The sequence below is a fragment of the Melanotaenia boesemani genome, chromosome 21 (assembly GCF_017639745.1).
Source record: "Melanotaenia boesemani isolate fMelBoe1 chromosome 21, fMelBoe1.pri, whole genome shotgun sequence".
In the NCBI taxonomy this organism is placed as follows: domain Eukaryota; kingdom Metazoa; phylum Chordata; class Actinopteri; order Atheriniformes; family Melanotaeniidae; genus Melanotaenia; species Melanotaenia boesemani.
This window is the reverse complement of record NC_055702.1, coordinates 3,302,390-3,322,517: the sequence shown is the minus strand read 5'-3', so window position 1 is coordinate 3,322,517 and position 20,128 is coordinate 3,302,390. Positions and strand designations below refer to the sequence as shown.

Here is a 20,128-nt window from a genome sequence, read left to right as displayed (position 1 = left end):
ACTGTGTTGCTCAATCATGACACCTGCGGGATCTTAAACATCATTACAGGAACCTCGTTCAGATACTCAATTGTAATACAGATTCAGTGATCTTGTATAATATTATTAAAGTCACTGTGTTTCATGTTGCATTATTTATATCTTAACCTAAGTTTAAAATACATTTGATATCTTCAAAATATATAGCCAAAAAATAATGTGAACATGTGTCATGATGTGAAAATCAAAGCGAAAGTGTTGGTTGATGTAAATGTGAATGTGATGAGGGGTTGTTTTTTGTTTTTTTTTACATAAAGATATCTATCCGTCATCTGACAAGTTTCCCAAAAATCATGACATGTTTTGACTCAGCAGAAGAAATTATTATATTTTTTATATATATATCTGACAGAAGGCTGCTGGATTGGCTCCAAGCTGAGGCCGATTTGTTCTTTTTTACAAGCCCCCCGCTGAAACTAGAGAGGGCTAACTCGGTCTGCACAGCTGTCCGGGTGCAGAGAGAAGGGCTCCACGGGAAGCTGTTCCAGCTGGACCCAAAGTCTACACGTCCCCCCGCCCCCCGGACTGGATGTAATTTGATTTCTGCTTTCCCCAACACGTTTTTTAGCCTCTTTCTTCTGATTAAAACAAACACAAAGATACACAGATGAAGTGTGGCTGGCCTAAAACTTGTCATGTTTGATGGAAGATGTGAGGTGACTGGAAAGCTCTCTCTGCTCTACTGAAATCCATCTTATCCTCTCTTTTCTGTTTCCAGGGAAACGGTAGACATGCAACACAATGTTTCAGAGAGCAAAATATGACGTGACGAGGAGGAGGGAGAGACAGTAAAGAAAAGGGAAGACAGTGAGTGAAGATTCCTGTTGGGGAAATCTAATCTCATAAAAAAAGAAAAGATGTATCAAAGCATCCTGTCCAGACATTGTGCTGATAGACAAAGATTAAATGCATCTAAATGTACAGACGAAGGGTCAGGTCTAACTTGGAGCTGAGGTTATACTCTGCTGGTTCTCTGTCGCTTTAGACTTGAGGTTCGTCGTTCAGCTCTGAGTTCCCGGTTGTGCAAAAAGAAAACAAATGAAGAAGCTCCCATTGGTCATAAATGCTCACTGAATGGTTCCAGCATCCAGAGTGAGGCTTTGAGCAACATGTAAAACTGCACACTGTCATCATCTTTCATCCATCTTCTTCATCAGTTCCCTTTCTTTGAGTCACTGCTTCTAAAGCTACACGAAGTTACAGAAAATATACAGTATTTGTGCTGTATGATTCATTAATGATGCAATGATTTCCATGCCTGGACCTACAAGCCAATAAGGCTCAGTGCCTGATTTTTCTAAGCCCATAATTCTGTTTGATTAAAGGCAACTCACAGTTTCTGTGTCTGCTCATGTGCAAGAGCTGTGTGATGATGTTAACTTGATATGGAAATAATCTAACAACTATACAATGTTTGAGCAGGCTGGTACTCCAACTTTAAGCAGAATTAATTATCAGATGCTGGCTGCTGGAATAAATAAACAAATAAATAAATAAATAAATAAATAGAATATGTGGAAGCATAAATCCAAGACCATTTTATAAAATAGTTCCTCTGGGTGCTCCAGTTTCCTCCAGCAGTGGGTCACGGTCAGCTAAAGATGGATAAATGTTCAAACTCACCTGCTGCTCAATAGAAAATCCTCGTCTTTGTCTCACAGCCATCACCTCTTTGACTAGAATTCTTCTTTTGGCTGATTCTGGTTGTTTTCACTTTAAGACATTTAAGATTTTTTAATGTTATTTTGATCTAATTCAAGTGTCAAAATTTATGTTAAGCTAAAAAGTTTGTTTTTAAAGCTACATCTGAGTAGCTGCTTGGGAGGTTGTATTTAAATCAGTCAAATCTGAATATAAGAAGCTGCTGTCTCCTTACATGTTGCCTCCACTCTGGTTTGTTTTTGAACACTTAAAACGTTTAAATTAAGTATAAAACCAGCTTAAATTCTTCTACAAACTTCCTTTGGTACAGTAATGTCTATTATGTTCTCATGAGGTTGTTGCATGTCTGATACAAACCTCATGTATATTTTCATTGTAATTTTTAATTGAATCAGATTAAATTTTATTTTATTTTCTGTATTTAATTTTCAGTGTTATCTTAAATTAATTTAGTAGTTCAGTCTAAATCTGAAATTTAGACAATATTAGCTAAACGTTTATAAGGCATTATTTAATTTTTTGTATGTGTGTAATCTTTGTAGGTCATTTGACATGACATTTTGTGAAGCTCAAAATAGTATTATGTTTTATTTTTTGTAGAATTAAATAGCTGCATCTCATCCAGATGCTGCTGCTAGGCTTTTTAACCAGGACGGAGAGATATGAACACACCGCACCGGTTTAACATCTTCACACTGATTTCCAGACAGTCACAGAATATATTTTAAAACCCTCCTGATCCCAGAACAGTTTAGGCCCAAAATACCTCTGTGATATGGTCATTGTCTTGTACATGAAATGTGCTATACAAATAAATGAACCTTGCCTGGAATTGTGTGCAAGTAGGATTTGTGGTCAATATTCAGTTGTCTGCAATTTTCAGTTTTAGCCAAAAGCTGTCACTTTAAACTGGCAAAGCTTAATCAGTGCATCGAAGTGGTGGGAAATTCACTACTGGAGGAGTTTTTGGGACTTGAGTTTCTGGTCTGTTCTTGATGCCCAGAACATTAAGATTTTATACAAAACTGCACAACAGTTTCATACAAAGGTGGAGGATGTAGAAAAATGAACTAAGTAGTAACCAGCCATCAGCTGACTGAGCTAAAGGTTAGAAAAAGAACGTGAATAAATCAAAGAGCACTTTTAATTAAACATTTGTTATGGTTTGCCAACCAAGCCTCATTCCTTCCATTCATAGACCTTGCGATTTGTATCTTTAAGTCATTGGTCTGTTTGTATTCCTGCTGAGAAAATCACTGAGACTGTATGTCTTTGAATAATATATGATGTATTACATAACTCTTCATCTGTGCAACAGGGAGCTGGCTGTACAACAGGAGTGATGGAGAATCTGACAAAGATGGTATTTGTGCTCAGACGGATCTGTTTTCATCCCGTTTTGCCAGCTCAGTCTGTGACATCTCTGTCGCTCAGCGTGGGCGAAGAATCACAAACATAGTAAACGTGTAAGATGCAGAAAGAAAAGTTGACTCCCTCGGCTGACAGGATGAGGCGAGAGAGGACGAGGGAGTCAGAAGAAAGAATGAATGCTGTTGCATGGGGGAGTGGGGGCTCACCCAACATGTATGAACAGGATTAGAGTAAGGATAGTCCAGAGAGCCAGGTCCTGCTGTGTGCCTTTCTTCAGTGTTACATCACAGCCTGCTCATGTGGGCTTTTTATTAAATTTCTCCACTGAGTCAGGAGATCCAGCTGAAGATCATGTCAAATCATGGATCAGCTTCTGGAGTCAGAATGAAAATGAGCCTGTTTTAGCTTCAAACCAGTCCTCTCAGCTGTGCACTGTATGTTTCAGTCAGCTGAAGATGCTTCAGCAGCATAAATAGCCTATCCGCCGCCTCCAAACGCCCCCTCCCCCCTGCAGCCACGGCGCAAAAACGCTCCAGAAATTCTATTTGGGCGCATTACGGAGCAAGATGGCGCTCTTGCTGTCAGCACCTCGGACAGCTCCAGCGGCTCGGAGCCAAAATCCGAGGCTCTGATTTGGTTTGTTTATTTGCACAGGTGTCAATGCAAGACGCGATTTCCCCGCAGTCAAGGGGCGCGTGAAAAGGAGCGCTTTTTTCCCTCTCCTCATCCTTCTCGCCTTTCCTGCAGCGACAGTCTCAGCCCGATAGATCTGGAGGAACATTATTATTTAGTACTATTTAAAAGGTCTCATTTTAGTGAATTCCGGTGTCTTTGAACGTGCAGATGAGAAGAAATGAAGCAACGCGTTGCTGAATCACCAGGGGCCGCGAGGAGCGATGAAGCCGTGCGCTTGAAGTAGTGTGGCCCGGTCTTTTCTGCCCAGAAAGCCCCGCAGTTTTTCTTTCGCTTTTGCAGCGCCGGTTTGTGAAGATGTTGCTGCTCCTCGCGACGATGTCTTCGGCCTTTTTCAGCTCCGGCTTTGCCCTCAGCTCACATTTCAACCCGGGTAAGCCGACATTCCTCCACTTCCATCCCAATAACACTCATAAAGAAAAAAATGTCGCTGAAAAACGCAAAACACACTCCATCTGTGTTCTCCTAAACCTGTAAAACGAGGCACACATTTGGAACATGTAGAAATGATGTAATCACTCTTATCAGTAACTGTTGAAGCTGTGTGTGTGTGTGTGTGTGTGTGTGTGTGTTTGATGTGTTTGCTGGTATGTGAAATTAAAAAAAGGTAAGTAAAAATTGGTAAAGACCTGTAAATGAATACCTGCAACTGCTGTTTGATTCTTTTAAAGATGCTTGAATCAAAAGTTCAGGTGAAAGGTGAGGATGAGGAGGAGGAGGAGAGGCTTCCTAATAGAAGGATGTAGCAGAGTGATCCAATTAGAGCTGAGAAAGAAGGGTGTGATGAATGCAGGCAGATTATGGTGAAACAAGCAGAAATGAATAATTATAATTGTTATCTGTTTTTTTTATTATTTTTTTTAACAGTGATGCAGCATAGCAGCTACTGCTTAGGTGGTTTCTATGGTAACCAAGAGGCCAGCAGTCTCATTTAGTTTCAAACAGCAGATGATAAATGGAGTTACTCTTCTTCTCTCTGGTTGATTTTTAATAATTGAGACTGTTCCGTGTCTTGTCTCGTGTGCCATAAAACAGGAGCTAAATGTTGATCTTCTTCTTCTTGGTGTCCTGTTTTTTACGTCCCTCTGCTGTTTGTCTTTGCAACCCGAATTTCTTAATAGGCTACTCTCCTGCTTTTTTCAAAACACATTCATTGAATTGGTTTAATCTGTGTTTCCCAATCCAGGTCCTCGGGACCCCCTGCCCTGCATGTTTTAGATGTAACCCGTTAACACCTGAATTAAATGAATGGCTGCAAAGAACTTGATGAGGAAGTTCATTAATTTGAATCAGGTGTGTTGGAGTAGGAATGTGTTTAATACATGCAGGGTCGGGGGTCCTGAGCACCTGGATTGGAAAACACTGGGTTAAATCTTCTCCTCTAGTGCTGAATTATAGTCTCTGCTGCGGATCAGTTAGAAAACTTTCTTCTTTTCTCCGAAGGATAAGGGAATTAATAAAACTGAACATAATAAAGATCCCATTTGGAACTTTGGTGCAAATATTGTCAATTTTCTTAAATTTGGAGTTTATTTACTTCTCCATTAGCTATTGTATAACCAGTATAACATTAACACTGGGCTATACAGTAATGAGCAAAAGTCTTGAGGCACATTTCTTAAATGTCTGTTGAATGAGGGGCATTAATTGAATAAACATGCAAACAAAATGGAAATGCATTATGAGGCAAAAGCTGAGTTTGTCCAATCTGAAGGAAGTTGAAAGTGAATATTTGGTCTGCAAAGCTTTGTTAATGTTGAGGTCTGGGTTCTGGGGAGAAGCCATCCCTCCATCAGACCCGTTTCCACTGATCTTCAGTCCAGTTCTTGGGTCATGTGACATTCCTCAGCCTTTTCTCCTTGTTTCCCTTCCTTAAGAATGGCTTCTTGACAGCGACGTTTCCATGGAGACCATTTCTGATGAGGCTTCACCAACAGTAGATGGATTAACTGACAGTCCAGATGCATCTCTCACATCCTGATTCAGGTCTTTACTGGATTTGTTGAGTTCAGATCTTGTTTATCTGCTGTACTTTCTTTGTTTTGACACTTCTGTTTTTGTCCTCCACATGTCCCGTTTGCTCAAATGTTTCAAGGACACCCTGTGAGACATGCTAAGTTTTCAGTAAATAGATCTTTGGGAATCACCTTGTTGCTGCTAAAATTCTATTTCTTGTCAACTCTGCTGTCTTTGGGAAGGGTTTCTTAGATACTGACTGGAAAATTATGTTGGAAAGAACAAGAAAGAACAAATGTCTCTTTGTTACAATCTGCAAACAAAGTCTTCAGAGAGCCAAAGATCCAATTTGAAATAGATTCGTAGTTGTCTGCTGTGTGTCCACACAGCACTGGTTCATCCCTGGAGTTAGAGGAGCCTTTTTTATGCTTGAATGATTAATAGCTCAGTGTGTGATGTTATTCTGTCCCGTAGCTGTGTTTACATGTTTTATTTTCCCTTCGGTATTAATAAGAAACTGTCATGGAGCTGACCGTGGTGCTGAAATCACATTTGGAAGTGATTCATAAATACTGATTGACGATGATTTGGTTCATGTTAAAAGAAAATTAAAATATTTTCAGAATTTTAACAGTCACATTATGACATGTAATGTAATTTTCCAGGCCTGGAAAGTCATGATTTTCATTTGAGTTGTTTGTTAATGTTGTCTGTAAAAATTAATGTGAAAGCCTGAATTTCTGCATATTTTTTAGTAACAAATCTGTTGGTAGAGAGTCCTGTTTTCTTTTTAATGTACAGTAAACCAAAGATTTGCTTGGCATTCAAGCCAGATGGGCTTTTTTTTGTTGCTTTTTTGGTGATTTCCACCTCCTTCACTGAAACGGGAGGGTGAAAAAAAAAAAAAAAAAAAAAAAGAAAGCGGGAGGTTGAGAGAAGAAAGGTGGAAGGAAGGAAATGTTGCCTGACCGGACTGAAAAATAACTAAAAGCAAAACTCACCAAAGTGAAAGAGAATCTTCCTGGCTGGATGGATGATAGTGTCAGGGATATGAGGATGACATCACAGCCCAGCGAGGGCAGGGGGAGTGATTTTACTGGCAGCTCTGGCCAGTCTCCCGGGCTTCAGGTTATCCATTTCACATTTCCTCTGTGGGCTTCTGGCTGCTCGTACAGCAGTGCGCTCTGATCATACTGTTCAGGCAGGAAGAGGCAGCAGGATGTTGTGTGTTTGAAACCCAGCAGACCTCCTTCCCTGCAGGCTAAACTACCCGCTCCAGGAGCTGGAGATGCAGGTAAACCTGAGTCAGTGTGGCTGGCCTCTCATGGGAAATGAATGCCCAGTAGGTTGAGACATATGTGTGTATAATGACTGGTTTTTATGTTCAAGGACGACACATGAGGATGGTATGTGCTGTTGGTGGTGATGCTTTCACTGAAAGGAAAGGGAGGATTGACTGAATTACTTCAACCTGCAGAAATGAAGGGCAAAAAGTATAGACTACAAATTGGATGCACGTCATTTATAGCAATTGAACAAGCTTTAAAAGCTTTCTTCCTCTGATCTGCACCTCCAAACCTCCGGTTAGGAGCAATTCACAGACACTCTCCCTGACCTGGTGACATGAAAGGACCACTGTGGTCTTATATTGTTTCCTTCCTCTCTGTTGTGTTTCCTGTGTCTTCAGAACATCATCATTCCCATGCTGAAAGGCTGGTGAGTGTTTCAAGTGAGGCTGCTGCAGACGTGCCTCTGATTGCTAATGGCTGCTGCACTCACAGAGAGCCTCTCTGTGTTTGTAAGAATCAGCCCTGATTGCATAAAAAAGTATTTTTCTTCAGGGAAAACAAACATACTCTGACTCAATCGTCTCCACCTCTGCTGAAATTAGAGTCCAGCTGTTGTGATTAAGGCAAATTTCTATCAAGCTTAATTGGAAAAAGCTTCATGTTGGTGTAAAACATGCAGATACACAAGTCAGATGCAATGTCCTCATTTATAAACAGTTTTGAGGTGTTTTCATTGTGTCTGTTATCGAGCCATGTAATGCAAGGTTTGGTAAGATTTAACCACTCTTGGGCAATTTAAAATGCTCAGAAGTTTCTTTTTACTTTTTGCTTTTCATACAGCAAAGGCACAGTAAGTGGTGAGCACTACTGAAGCTTAATAGGACTTAAAGGGGGTAAATCAGGTGATAGGACAAACTGTACATGCTGACTCATCATGACACCACTGTATTTGTATAATGCCGTCCAGGCTTAAAGGGAAATTTCCTTTTTTCCCTCTTTTTGTGGGCTTAAACGTCAGCATCTTACCTACAGGAGATGGCAGTTGGAGAGCTTTCAGTTTGGAAACTCAGGGAGAAATTCTTATAGATGAGCCAAGCTAACAGCTACCAGAAAAGACAACATCTAAAACAAATATGAAGTCAGATTTCATGGTAGTTCAAATGAACTGAATCTGTGTCCTTGTTTAAATACGTGTGTGTCATGGTTTAAAGTAGCAGTGCATAACCTTCAGTTTAAAACTCCTGGCTTCTGACTCATTTTGATTGCACAGTGGCATTTATTATCCACATTGCTGAGAGTGAAACACTATACCTCACAACTTTGTTTCTCTCCATCTCAGTGAATCACTTTACAGCAGCCTTAACTTCACATGCTAGCAGCACAAAAGTCAACATCACACTGACTTTTACTGGCTGGAGAGAACTCAGAAAAGAGACAGGATGAAGAATTAGCCTTTGATAGGGGCACCTCAGTGAGGAAATCAGCAAAAGGCTTTAAGAAAATTTACTGTTAATGTAAATAAGTGTCATTAAATGCAAGTGATTCTTTAGTTAGCAATGATTAAACAAACTAATTACACCCTGCTTTAAAATAACACAACACTGCCGTTTAAGTACTGTTTATGGTTAACGTTGTCTTCTTTTTCAATTGAAATCACTTGCAACAAAACTCAGTTGCAGTCTCAGTCTTCATTCTCACATCTGCCTTTTTCTTTTCTTTTTAACCTGTCCTGACGAGTATCGTAGCAGCAGAATGTTGGTCTGGCTGCTGTGTTGTGCTGAACAAACTTGCTTTGCCGAGTGGAGCTTTATGGGTATAAGGCCTGCCTTAAATCCACATCTGCCTTTAAAAGATAACATCCCAACATTTTTTTTTATCACATTAACCTCCCATAATTTACACTTTACACCACCCACTGTACGTTTTGTACTGTGGACCCACATCATTATCTATGTTGTTGTCAGTTCCATTAATTGTCAATTCTGTCAAATGCCTCAAACAAGTGAGAAATCCTGCAGAAATCAGAGCATCAAGAGCATCAGAGGCTGCAGAACTCTGCCAAAGCTGAATTTAAAAAGCAAAGAAAAAAAAACAACTTTGATCCACATCTCGATCGAAATCATAAGTGAATAACTCCAAGGTTGCAGCTCTGCGCCTTCTCTGGTGAAAATTTAATGCAAATCCATCCAAAACTTTTTGAGTAAGACCTTGAAGGTGTTTCTGTGCTGTTGCTTTGCAAACCTATGTCTAGTACTTTGCTGCAGTCTGAGAACCACATGGAACAATCTGACTTGTCAGCTGCTTTTGCTTCTGTTGATGCCCTTACTGCAGAAAAGATAAAAGTCTGAGAGGACAAAGATCTGCTTTGTGTTGAAATGAAACAACAGACAAATCCCAATTCATTCCCATTAACCTGAGCCCTTTGGTGCTATTGGTTGAATTCCCCAAATCCTTCATTCTGCATGAGGTGAAACAGATGCAGAATGATCCCTATTAATGTGCCAGTTATCCATCAAGTCCTAATGCTGCTAAAGCAAACAAACAAACCTCATCAGCCATGACTTCCTTGGTGGAGGTAATGATTTGATCACTATTAAGCAGTAAATGTCTGCTGTGGATCATTTATGTCTTACAGCTTAATGATCTAACAAATGAGAGAAGAATAGAAACTTGTTCATCCCTCCAGATTCTGATGAGTCGGTGTAACACCTGGTGGAAATGCAAAGGCACACTTAATGAAATAATAATGATGTGTAATTCCTTACTGATCCTGGAGGGAAACTCTCCCCTTGTTTGCTTTGCTCTACGGAGGAGAGAATCACCCACAACACAGCAGCGCAGAGGACTCAGTAGCTCGCTTCAGGCCTCTTCAGCTTCCTGTCTGAAGATGCTCGGCCGGGTTTATTCGCTGCAGAGTTGCACCAGCATGCAGGCAGACTGATTGCTGCTCTGCTAATGACTTGAGATGCAGCTCAGTCCACAGGGCGTGTGGGAGGTTTGGCCCTCCTACTGTCTGAGACCCAGAGCCGATACCACAGTTAACTGAAAGGGTCGTGCTGCATGTTGAAGCTCTTTGTCAAGCTGGAAAACTGCTATGAAATGACCTTTTTTGAAATATTGGTTTGTTCAAAGACTGTGGGACATTCAGAGGGCGGGACTAGACTCATCTTTGCTGTGAGGCGACAGGCTGGTGGAGACAGGAAGGTTATCTCTCGTGGGCTGTCAGCTTGTTTATAGATGTGTCAGACTTTTAACTTTGCTTCTCTTACATACCAAAATAATTAGAATTGGGGATGAAGCAGCAGTGCAATGAAACTGAATTACTTGAGTGCTTTTATTGTTTAGAGCTTTTTACTTGCAGCTTAATATATTTCAGAGAGTTGCTGTAAAGATTCTGATTTTACATAGAAAACATGACCATTATTTAGTGTATTCATACTTTACTTGAAAAGACTGTTGAAAACTAAACAATATTTAATAAATTACAAATATTTACAAATTGCAATCAGTCTACACATTTAAAAAAATCATAAAATCTGATCATAATGTGATGCTATGGGATGAGATCCACAAGATTCAAGTAGTTTTGCAGCTGATTCAAAGCAGAAAGTGTAGCGTAGTTATCCTGTTAATCCTCCTTAGAAGGTATAGCCTGATAGATAAGAGCATGCTGGGATGAAGGCATGACATACATAATATAATCTAAAAATAGAGACTGAATGCAGCAATGACCTCTTTTTTTGAGCAAATAAAAACTTCTTTTTTTGAAGGCACAGAGGAAGTTATTGATTTAACTTTAAAAAAAAAAGATAGAATAATAAATATAAATATATCCAAAGACTCCACAGAACAGACGTAACAAAACACGATTCACAAAAGTGTAACACTAAATCCAAACAAAAGCAAATCCGCCCATTTAAGATGGAAAATCAGTCTCCATCAGTTTTTTATGTGAATGCAAACTAATTTTCCTCTAATTAAAACTTTAAATTTCAGAGATCTTTAGGCCATGTGCACCAGAATTAATAACTATAGTAATTACTATAAAAAGATATAGAAAACATTGCTCTAAATAATGCAGAATCACAACTTTATCAACAGGAACAGGAACTTTATCATTTTAACAACAGGAAAATGATCACATTTTCAGAAGGATTTGATAAATGATAACATAAGTGTCATCCAGTTAAAGTACAGCTGAGATCCCTGTCTGATGCTGAAACATGAACTCCTATTACACTTTGTTTAATTGTTTTTGCATTTTTAATCATATTAATTAAGATAAAATGATAATGAAATCAGGTACTATCCTGGAGCAGCATGCTAATACTTTCCAGACTGGATGTTTCTTACACTGACATTTTAAAGATACATGACCTGTTTTCTATTAATTTACAATAGAAGTTGACTGTTGAATGTCTTGAATGTTTCTAGTTTCAAGTTTCTGGCCTCTCGTGGTTTATGTTCTACCTCACAGGAAGATCCTTTAGAGTATCTTGGTGAGGGGGATTGTCTAGATCACATGGTCTGTCAACAGGGGTGCCTCAGGGCTCAGTACTTGGCCCTCTTCTCTTTTCACTATACACCTCCTCACACGGTGCATCATTAGCTCTCATGGTTTCTCCTACCACTGCTATGCAGATGATGCTCAGCTTTTCCTTTCTTTCCCACCTGACGACTCCGTCTCATTGTGAATATCAGCATGTTGCTGATATCTCCGCATGGATGAAGGATCGCCACCTTCAGCTAAATCTGTCCAAGACCGAGCTTATTGTCTTTCCAGCCAATCCTTCTTTACCGCCACAGATAAGCATGCAGCTTGACTCTATCATGCTTTTGCCTACGTCTTCTACCAGGAATCTTGGTGTCATGGTAGACAACCGGCTGACCTTTAAGGACCATGTTGCCTCGGTTGCTCGATCTTGCCGATTTGCTCTCTACAACATCAGGAGGATCAGACCCTACCTGACTGAACACACGACCCAGCTCCTGGTCCAGGCTCTGGTCATTTCACGCATTGACTACTGCAACTCCTTACTGGCTGGCCTGCCTGCATGCTCAGTTAAACCTCTGCAGATGATCCAGAACGCAGCAGCAAGTCTGGTCTTCAACCAGCCCAAAAGAGCTCATGTCACTCCGCTGCTAATTGCTCTTCACTGGCTTTCAGTTGCAGCGCATCAGATTCAAAGCTCTGCTTCTGGCTTACAAAACAATAACCCAAACGGCTCCAGTCTACCTCCACTCCTTAATCCAGAACTACACTCCCTCTCCACAGTTACGCTCTGCCAGTGAAAGATGCCTAGTGCTCCCACCACAAGGTGGCGCAAAATCAGTAGCTAGATTCTTCTCCTCTGTTGTTCCCCGGTGGTGGAACGATCTACCAAACTCCGTCCCATCCGCAGAGACTCAGTTGTTTAAGGATCATAATCTAGTTGTTGCTGCGTGCATGTATACCCAAGATGATATTGTCCAATGAAATTGTGATCTTGTATTTAAACAAAATTAGCTATGCGGATTCCTTTCATAAGTAATGTTAATGTGCAGGTCAGTGGTTTCCAGCCTGAGGGTTTTGGGAGGCATTTGACTGTTTAGGAGCAGTGTGATTAAAATTAAGGCCATGTCCACACAGAGAAGAGCTGAGGTGTATTTGCTTAAGTTTTTTTTCATGTGGGTGTTTCAGTCACATGTTAGCGGTGTTTTGGGAGCTGAAGAAACTTTACATCATTTCATTAATGAGACATGTTTTAGGAATTTGTCCTTAATTTGGCGAGGAAAAAAGCTGTTGGTTATTAGCATAACTTCGGGTTTATCAAAGTAAAGGAGGAAGCCAGAATGCATAATTTATGGTGAGAAGCATAAAACCAAGCATGCGGAGCAGGTGGGGGGGTCCACAGCTCTGTGGTAGATGCATGAAGGGGTCCTCAGGGAAAACAGGTTGCACCGGCATAGATGACACGTTAGTTAAAAAAAAGAAGAAAGACATGATGCTGTTTGAGATCTTTCCCTAATGAATGGTGTGCTAATAAGAAGTGAAGAAAACTGCAGATTTACATTGATTGCCGGTATTCATGCTGAGAAATGAGAAAATCTAAATTTTTCTTGAGAACATGTTGAGCTGCAGACAGGACAGAATATCACAGTATCACTAAAGATCTAAAGAGCTAAAGATCAATCCCTGTGGAACATTTCCTTTAAACACTCTTTCTATCACTGATCGTTCATCTGTGTCCCACACTGACTAGTTTTTCCTTCGTTATTATTTAGACAAATCAATTAAAGAGGCTGGAGAAAGCTGCTCCCTGTCTAGAAATATAATAAAACAATTAACTTATTTTTTAAAAGCTGCTGTAATTAATGTTTTTCCTTCTTAGATCTAAGAAAATAAAAACTTTATTAGTAGTTAAACCATTTTAAATCACAGCCAGATCAACTGAACTGATCACAAACATTTTTACCCTGCATGTAATGTGAAGAGCTGACGGTTACAAGCCACTGGAGGGGGTTGACTTTTACTACATTCCCAGTCCTTCCCTTAATGTGCCTGCACACAGAATCATTCCAGCTCAGATTCCTGGTGCAGGATCGCTGCAGTGGTGCCCTTGAGCAGGTTTTATTAGCCCATTGCCTCCATCGCTCTGCTTTGGGTCTGACTAATGGGCTGGATGATGGAGTGTGACACCCGTCGCCTGTTTAAATCTCCCCTGTGATGCTGCTCCATCCCCAGGCCTTGATGATGGAGTCTGCAGCTTCTGATGAGACTGCTTGAATTTCTCTGAGGTTTTTGTCCTAGGAGGCAGTAGGGATGGAGAGTTTTCCCATCACATAGCGGCTGGGATGTGTTTCAGCAGCCCGGACTCCTGTTCTGAAAGCAAAGCAATGAGCTGAAGAAGAAATGAGTTTTCTTTGCTGCATAAAAACATTTTTTACTTTGCAATTTCAGTGTTTCATAAACCTGCACAGAATCCCAAACTGTTGCAGACATGAGAACAAAGGCCTGGCTTTTTCTGCTTCTTCTTTTGTTGTCAGCGAGTATTGATCGTGTTCATTCTCTAGAAGCAGAAACAGCTGATCAGTCATGTGAGTAACAGGTTTGCTGCATCAGATTTTAATCCAGAACTGAGGTTTGATCTCCTTGCCTCAGCAGGGCACTTTTTTAATGTCTAACTTGAGATGGTGCATGGAAAGCCGGCTGGAATCACACCAAATAGTTAGACTCAATCCTGGACTTCTTTTTGGCAACACTGGGTCACAATGGGATAATTTAGATGCAAAACAGAATATTCATAATTTATATATGTTGTGTGGAGTTCTGAAATCAAGATGGAGTCCAGTTTGCAGGGACTTTAAAAACTTTTTATTGATTGAAAACAGTGATTTTACCATATGGCACGGTTACATTTAGTCATTCTGCTGCTTTGTCCTTTGTTACAGGTATTACATAATCATCTATCTGCATTTATTTGACACATTCATGTTGCATAAACATCAACAAAAATTTTCCTTCACTTTTATATAAACTGGATTAAGTTAACAGAAATGAGTCTTTTCTCTCGACTTACTGCAGTTAAAGCTTTGACTGAAGCTTTTTAAAGTTTATATATTTATTTTTTGGTAAAAGTGACTGAAGATAAGTTGGTGGCAAACATTTAAACCTTCAGGACAAAGATGACCCATCTCAGTTTTTGTTAATTTATCCTGGTTCAACCTAGAAGCTTCCATGGGGGCACGAATGAAAACCCCATCTTTAACTGATGCTGTGAGGTTCAGTGATGAAACTCACAGCATCATAACTCAGTCCAGCTGGTGTCAGTGTGATGAAATGCAGTTTCTGTGTGAAAGGGCTGATGTGGCAGGTTGTTGCTGCTCCCTCTGGCTGGAAAAGCTGCTGAAATCTAAGAAAGTGGCTGGAAAGACATGTTTTTGTGTGTTGCTTTTTTTGTTAAGTTTTAATTTATAAAAAAAAATAAATAAATAAATAAAAACTGCCCAAAAGGCAAAGAAACCCTTCAAGGTATTCTTTAAAAGAAAGAGGCAGTAGACTGAAATGTAATGTTGTCTATGTGAACATCACCTCTCCTCATTTTATGTAAAACAAAAAACAAAACAAAACAAACAAACAAACAAACAAACAAACAAAAAAGCTGTTAAATAAGTTGAAGAAGCTGAATCCCAGTTGACAGGATGGTAAACTGGGACCAAACTGGGATCAGACCAACTGTAAACATTGTAATTTTACTGGGTCTGCTAGAAAAAATGTTGCCGATTTAAAGAATGTAAAAGAATATTTTTGGACCTGCAGGAATTGGATCTAATTAAACTAGAAAATCTAAATTTTTAATTTTTTTTATTTAATTTAAAACAAGTTTAAAATGAATATTTTCTGCTCCAGATCAGAGGGACTGAGTATCCGTCGGTTTAAGCTACAGATGTGCTGTTAGAAAATGCTGGTCAGACTGAGTTTGGACTTCAGATTCCTTGGATATTATAATGCAGTCTTCTAAAGCAGAGATGGCAGATTACTCTTCACAACTAAAAGTGTCTTTAGACTTGACTTGGACTTGCAAAAAAGGACTCGTAAGCATCTCTGCCATTATTCTTGCGGCATCCGTAACACTTCTGATGCTCTTTGTGAATCTGATCTGATCCAGAGCTTCCCTTCCTCCTTTCACTTCTGGAAAAGAAGAGAAATCCTCCTGACAGGGGGGCCGTATCTGAAGTGGCTGCAGTTACTTCGACTGATTCACAGTCAGTGTAACTAAACGCTGTCATTTTTATGCAACCCTATAAAAATAAACAATTCACCAGATCAAATCAAGCAAAGTACAGTTTCATACATTTTTTAGGGTTATAACTGCAAGCAGGTAGGAACGGGACCATTTCCTGGTTCCCTTTTAGCCTCTCAGCTGAGTCGGTAATGGCAGATTGATTTGCTGTGAACTGAAACATCCACTTATCATCGCTCTGTTTAGTCTGTTTGCACGTGAGAAGCTGATCGCTGAACTCCTGGAGTCAACAGATGAGCACTGACTGGCTGCAGTCAATACACAGTGATATTGATCCTTTTTAATCCTGCTCCACTTAGCTGGCTGCAAAATGGGGCGACTGCTTTCAGAGTCCGAGTGCATGCTGAAGCAGAGAGGAGGAAGAGGGATGGGAGGAAGAGGAGGAGTCAGCAGAGGGAGAGGAAATCAGTTCGAGTCCCTAAAGCTTGGAGGACTTTTTCCCATATATTTTGTTTCTTATGCTTTTTTATTTTAATGTTTTAACCAGTTGTCCCCTCCATTTTTATTCTTGTGTGTGTGTGTGTGTGTATATAAAATTTCTTCTTTTTTTTCAAGTGCCTTAAGGTTTATGTGACCACTGCAATTTAATTTAATTTAATTTAATTTAATTTAATTTAATTTAATTTAATTTAATTTAATTTAATTTAATTTAATAATGACAATTATAACAATTATGATAATGATATAATATAATATAATAAAATGTTAAATCTTTATGATTATTATGATTATACAACATATTATTATGTGTTTTATAATATAACAGGTGCTCTCTAGATGCATAAAAGCATATTTTCAAATTATTTTCTGGGATTAAATGTCGGTTCCAGTTAGCACACATTTAGGAAAAAAAAAAAGTCTGTGCTAATTAATGAGTAACACAAACTGGACAGAGTTGTTCTGTGTTTAACTTCTCTGATGAAGAAAGACTGAAAAATGTTTGACAAGTGGACTCCAAATCATTTACATGTATGTTAGAGCTTTGACTAGAATGAGCAAAAGGAAATGAGACTGTAATCAGTCTGGATGCAGCTCATTCACTCACAGCACAGCTATTCCGGCATCTTATGTCACAAAATGGTGCAAAACTAGCAGGAAATAATATTCAGTTTCTAAAACAACCAGTTGAGGATGAAGGGCAGAGTAGAGCTGCAACAGAGAGCGTAGTTAAAAGTCTGAGTCGTTCTTAGTTAATAAATCATGTATAAAACGTCTCAGTGCTTCCAAATTCCCAAGAAAATGTAGATTTTTCCTTTTTCCTGATTTTTAGCTTTGATGAGAATGAAAGTCGGATCTCTTAGACGATTTCCGTCTACATGCATTCAGCCATTGATGCCTCCAGGAACTTTTCTGTGACCTGAGAATTATTCTAAAAATCTTGAAAATTAAAGCTGTTAATGAAGCTGGAGTTCGTGTGATCCTCTGACTGATGGCAGCAGTCTGATTCAAACTGAGACCCAGCATGAAGCCTCGAGCACGAACAATGAAACAAAAGGTTCATTTTAGGCTTAACTCTGTTTTAACTACTTTAACCTCTTCCACCTTTAAAACCTTCTGCAACTCAGTAAGCTCAGCAACTAAACAACCGTGATCTTCTTCCTCCATCAGGTCAGAATCTGCTGCTCTTCTTCTGTCTCATTAAGAGCTGAAACACCCAGAAATAATCGTGTATGTTAACCTAAACTGCAGCAGCACATTTTAGTCACAGAAATATTAGAAACCTGAAAAGGAGCAATTATACTCTATTTCTATAAAATACAGGCAACAAAACTTCCTTCAGTTTTAAACAAAGCGGCATAAAATAAACCATTTTTCTGTTTGTAATTTATAACCCTCAACAAAAAATAATTCCGTTAACCTCAGCTGAACGGGCTTGTGGTCCAGCACAGCTCTTTCTAGGATGTACATTCTGGTGTAATTCACCTGCTGTGACAGCTCGGAGCATCCTAATCTACACATGTGGCCAAGCAATGAAAAAATAGATGTCCCAAAATAATCTGTGAAAAAAAAAACCTCAGATAAGTTAAAGAAAACAGTGAAAGTCACCTCAAAGTGTCTTTGATTGAGGATGAAAACAGACTCTTATGTAATAGTTATGTCAGAGTCTATTTTTTCTGTAACGATGCAGGTGACATGGAGGTAATTTTTCCCGCATCTCCTTCACTGCTTTCGGCCCCGCCTGCCGTAGGACAACCTGCATGCTGCCTGAGAGGCAAAACAAGGGGCAAAATCATCCCCAACGTTATTCCTGCATTTCAGTTCGTCTCTAGATGACTCCTTAAACCGTATCAGGATTTTTAGTGGCTTGAAGCTCCTTTCTTAATTTCTGCAGTTGCATGGCCACAAGATTTCATTTAGATTTCAGCGAGTAAATAAGAGCTGATGCTGCATGGTCCTACTAAAGTGACCTACCCTTTGCAACGTGCAAAATATCTCAGTTCTGAGCTGCACGGCCTTAATTCATTTCCAAAACGATACTGCAGCAACATTAAGGAGAAACCAGTTTGATCTGTTTCAGGTTGTAAACCAACAACCAAACATAGGAGTTGAACTTAAAAGCAGCTGTAATACACTCCCTGTGCTTCTCCCAGCCTAGAAACATTCCCTGGAAGTCCATTTTAACCTCTTCCAGTTGAAAACTTGTGATTTCATCATCAAACTCGAACATACAGTATGCAGAGACAAATGTCAAAGAGGAAGAGGAGGGGGGTCATCCAAATGGGATTTAATCTTTTATGACTCCAAACTTGAGTCTTTTGCTCTTCTTTTTTTTTTCTTTGGTATTTATTTTAATTTCGGGTATTTATCTCATATTGTATTTTTAAGCTAAGGAAGAGATAGTAGTTGTCATAGTTTTTCACATATAGTGTGTGGCTCCATAAAAGTTATGAACAGAATTGGTGACAAAGAGCAGCCTTGGTGGAAAAACTAACATTTCCAGAACCTTTTCTGTGAAAATCACAAATCCTTTCACACTTAACATGGAGAGCTTCTTTTTGTCCACCTAATGCTTCTGAGAAGATCTACTGATCCACGTTTGCTCTGGAAGGCGGCTAACCTGAAGCTGACTCGACTCACTAGCCTCCATATGGATCAGTAGATGCAACACAGCAGGTTCTCCACCACCTTGTCCCCATGGCAACACATCTCACAGGATCAGCGTCATTCAGCGCATCAATCAAGGTCTGAATGAAAGAATGAAACGAGTCTTGAATGTTTTATTTCCATCTACACTTGAGCTGTGGAGGCTGCAAGCGGAAATGCTGCAGAACTTTGGATGTTCATGTTGTGATGTGCAGAGACAATCTACAGTAAGCAGATGCTCATTTCCTTATGCATCCACTACATGATGTATAATGTGCTGCTGGTGGTGGAAATCCTGATAGTATGAGAGAGAGAGAGACAGAGAGAGAGAAGGAAAAGAGGTTTTAAAAGAGAGCATCTGTGTCGTTGGTGTGTGGGTGCATGTGTGGGTGTTTGCTCTAGTTTCTGGTAGCCGTTTCCCGCCTCTTCTCAGTCACAGATGAGCTCGTCCAACATTTAGAATGCCAGTCATTCTGGTTTGTATCAGTGTTCCCCAATCAAGCCATTAACAGTCAGACTTGCAGCAATGGTCCTCTTGATATTAGTTTCATTAAAAGAATAAATGGTAAAAGTGAATGAACTGTATTTATATTGTTGGCCCCATCAGAGCTCTTTTACATAACAAGGCACATTCAAACACACACAAACACTCACACAGCTCTTCTTCGTCTGTTACAGGCCTTCAGGATGTGTGGCTCCTTTTTCTTTGCTGTTCACACAAGAACTAAAATACATAAAGACACATAGACTAAGACATATAGGGCAGCCAGGGGTGAAATGCTGACCCTCCAGTCAGCAGACAGCTGGAACGCTGTCAGAGCTGCAGCTGCCACTTTACTGACCATGCATGTAAAGAACAGTGTTATATAAAGGAGAAAATGGCACGTAAAGCACAGGAAAAGGGGGGAAATAACAACACTGAAGAATAAGCTGGCACCGCCATTAATAAGACATTTAAAATAAGACAAACTAACAAACCTGAGCACCATCCAGATGCAGAAAGAGTGAAACTACAATGATTATTCATCTTCCATCCATCCATTTTCTACCTCTGTGAATTACTACCTTACTGTAATAGAGAAGTCTGAGTACCTCCATGAACCTGAGGACTTTGTCTTGGTCTCTCAAGCCAAAATGGTCTCAGGGGAGAGGTCAGACTAAGAGCGATTCAAAGACCTTGATGGACTGACACCAGGATAAATCAGATACTTTGCCCAGATAAGGGAAACTGGTGCACGTTAATAGAGCCAA

At 39.8% G+C, this 20,128-nt stretch overlaps 1 protein-coding gene across 1 annotated transcript in view; it reads left to right on the top strand.

The window, feature by feature from the left end:
* The first annotated feature begins 3,645 nt into the window (after positions 1-3,645).
* aatkb (apoptosis-associated tyrosine kinase b) overlaps positions 3,646-20,128 on the top strand; it is a 60,517-nt gene continuing 44,034 nt past the window's right edge. Inside the window, exon 1 of the mRNA XM_041974759.1 lies at positions 3,646-4,138. Within this exon, the coding sequence (XP_041830693.1) occupies positions 4,063-4,138 (76 nt within the window). The 5' untranslated portion in view covers positions 3,646-4,062. The remainder of the gene's footprint in view (positions 4,139-20,128) is intronic.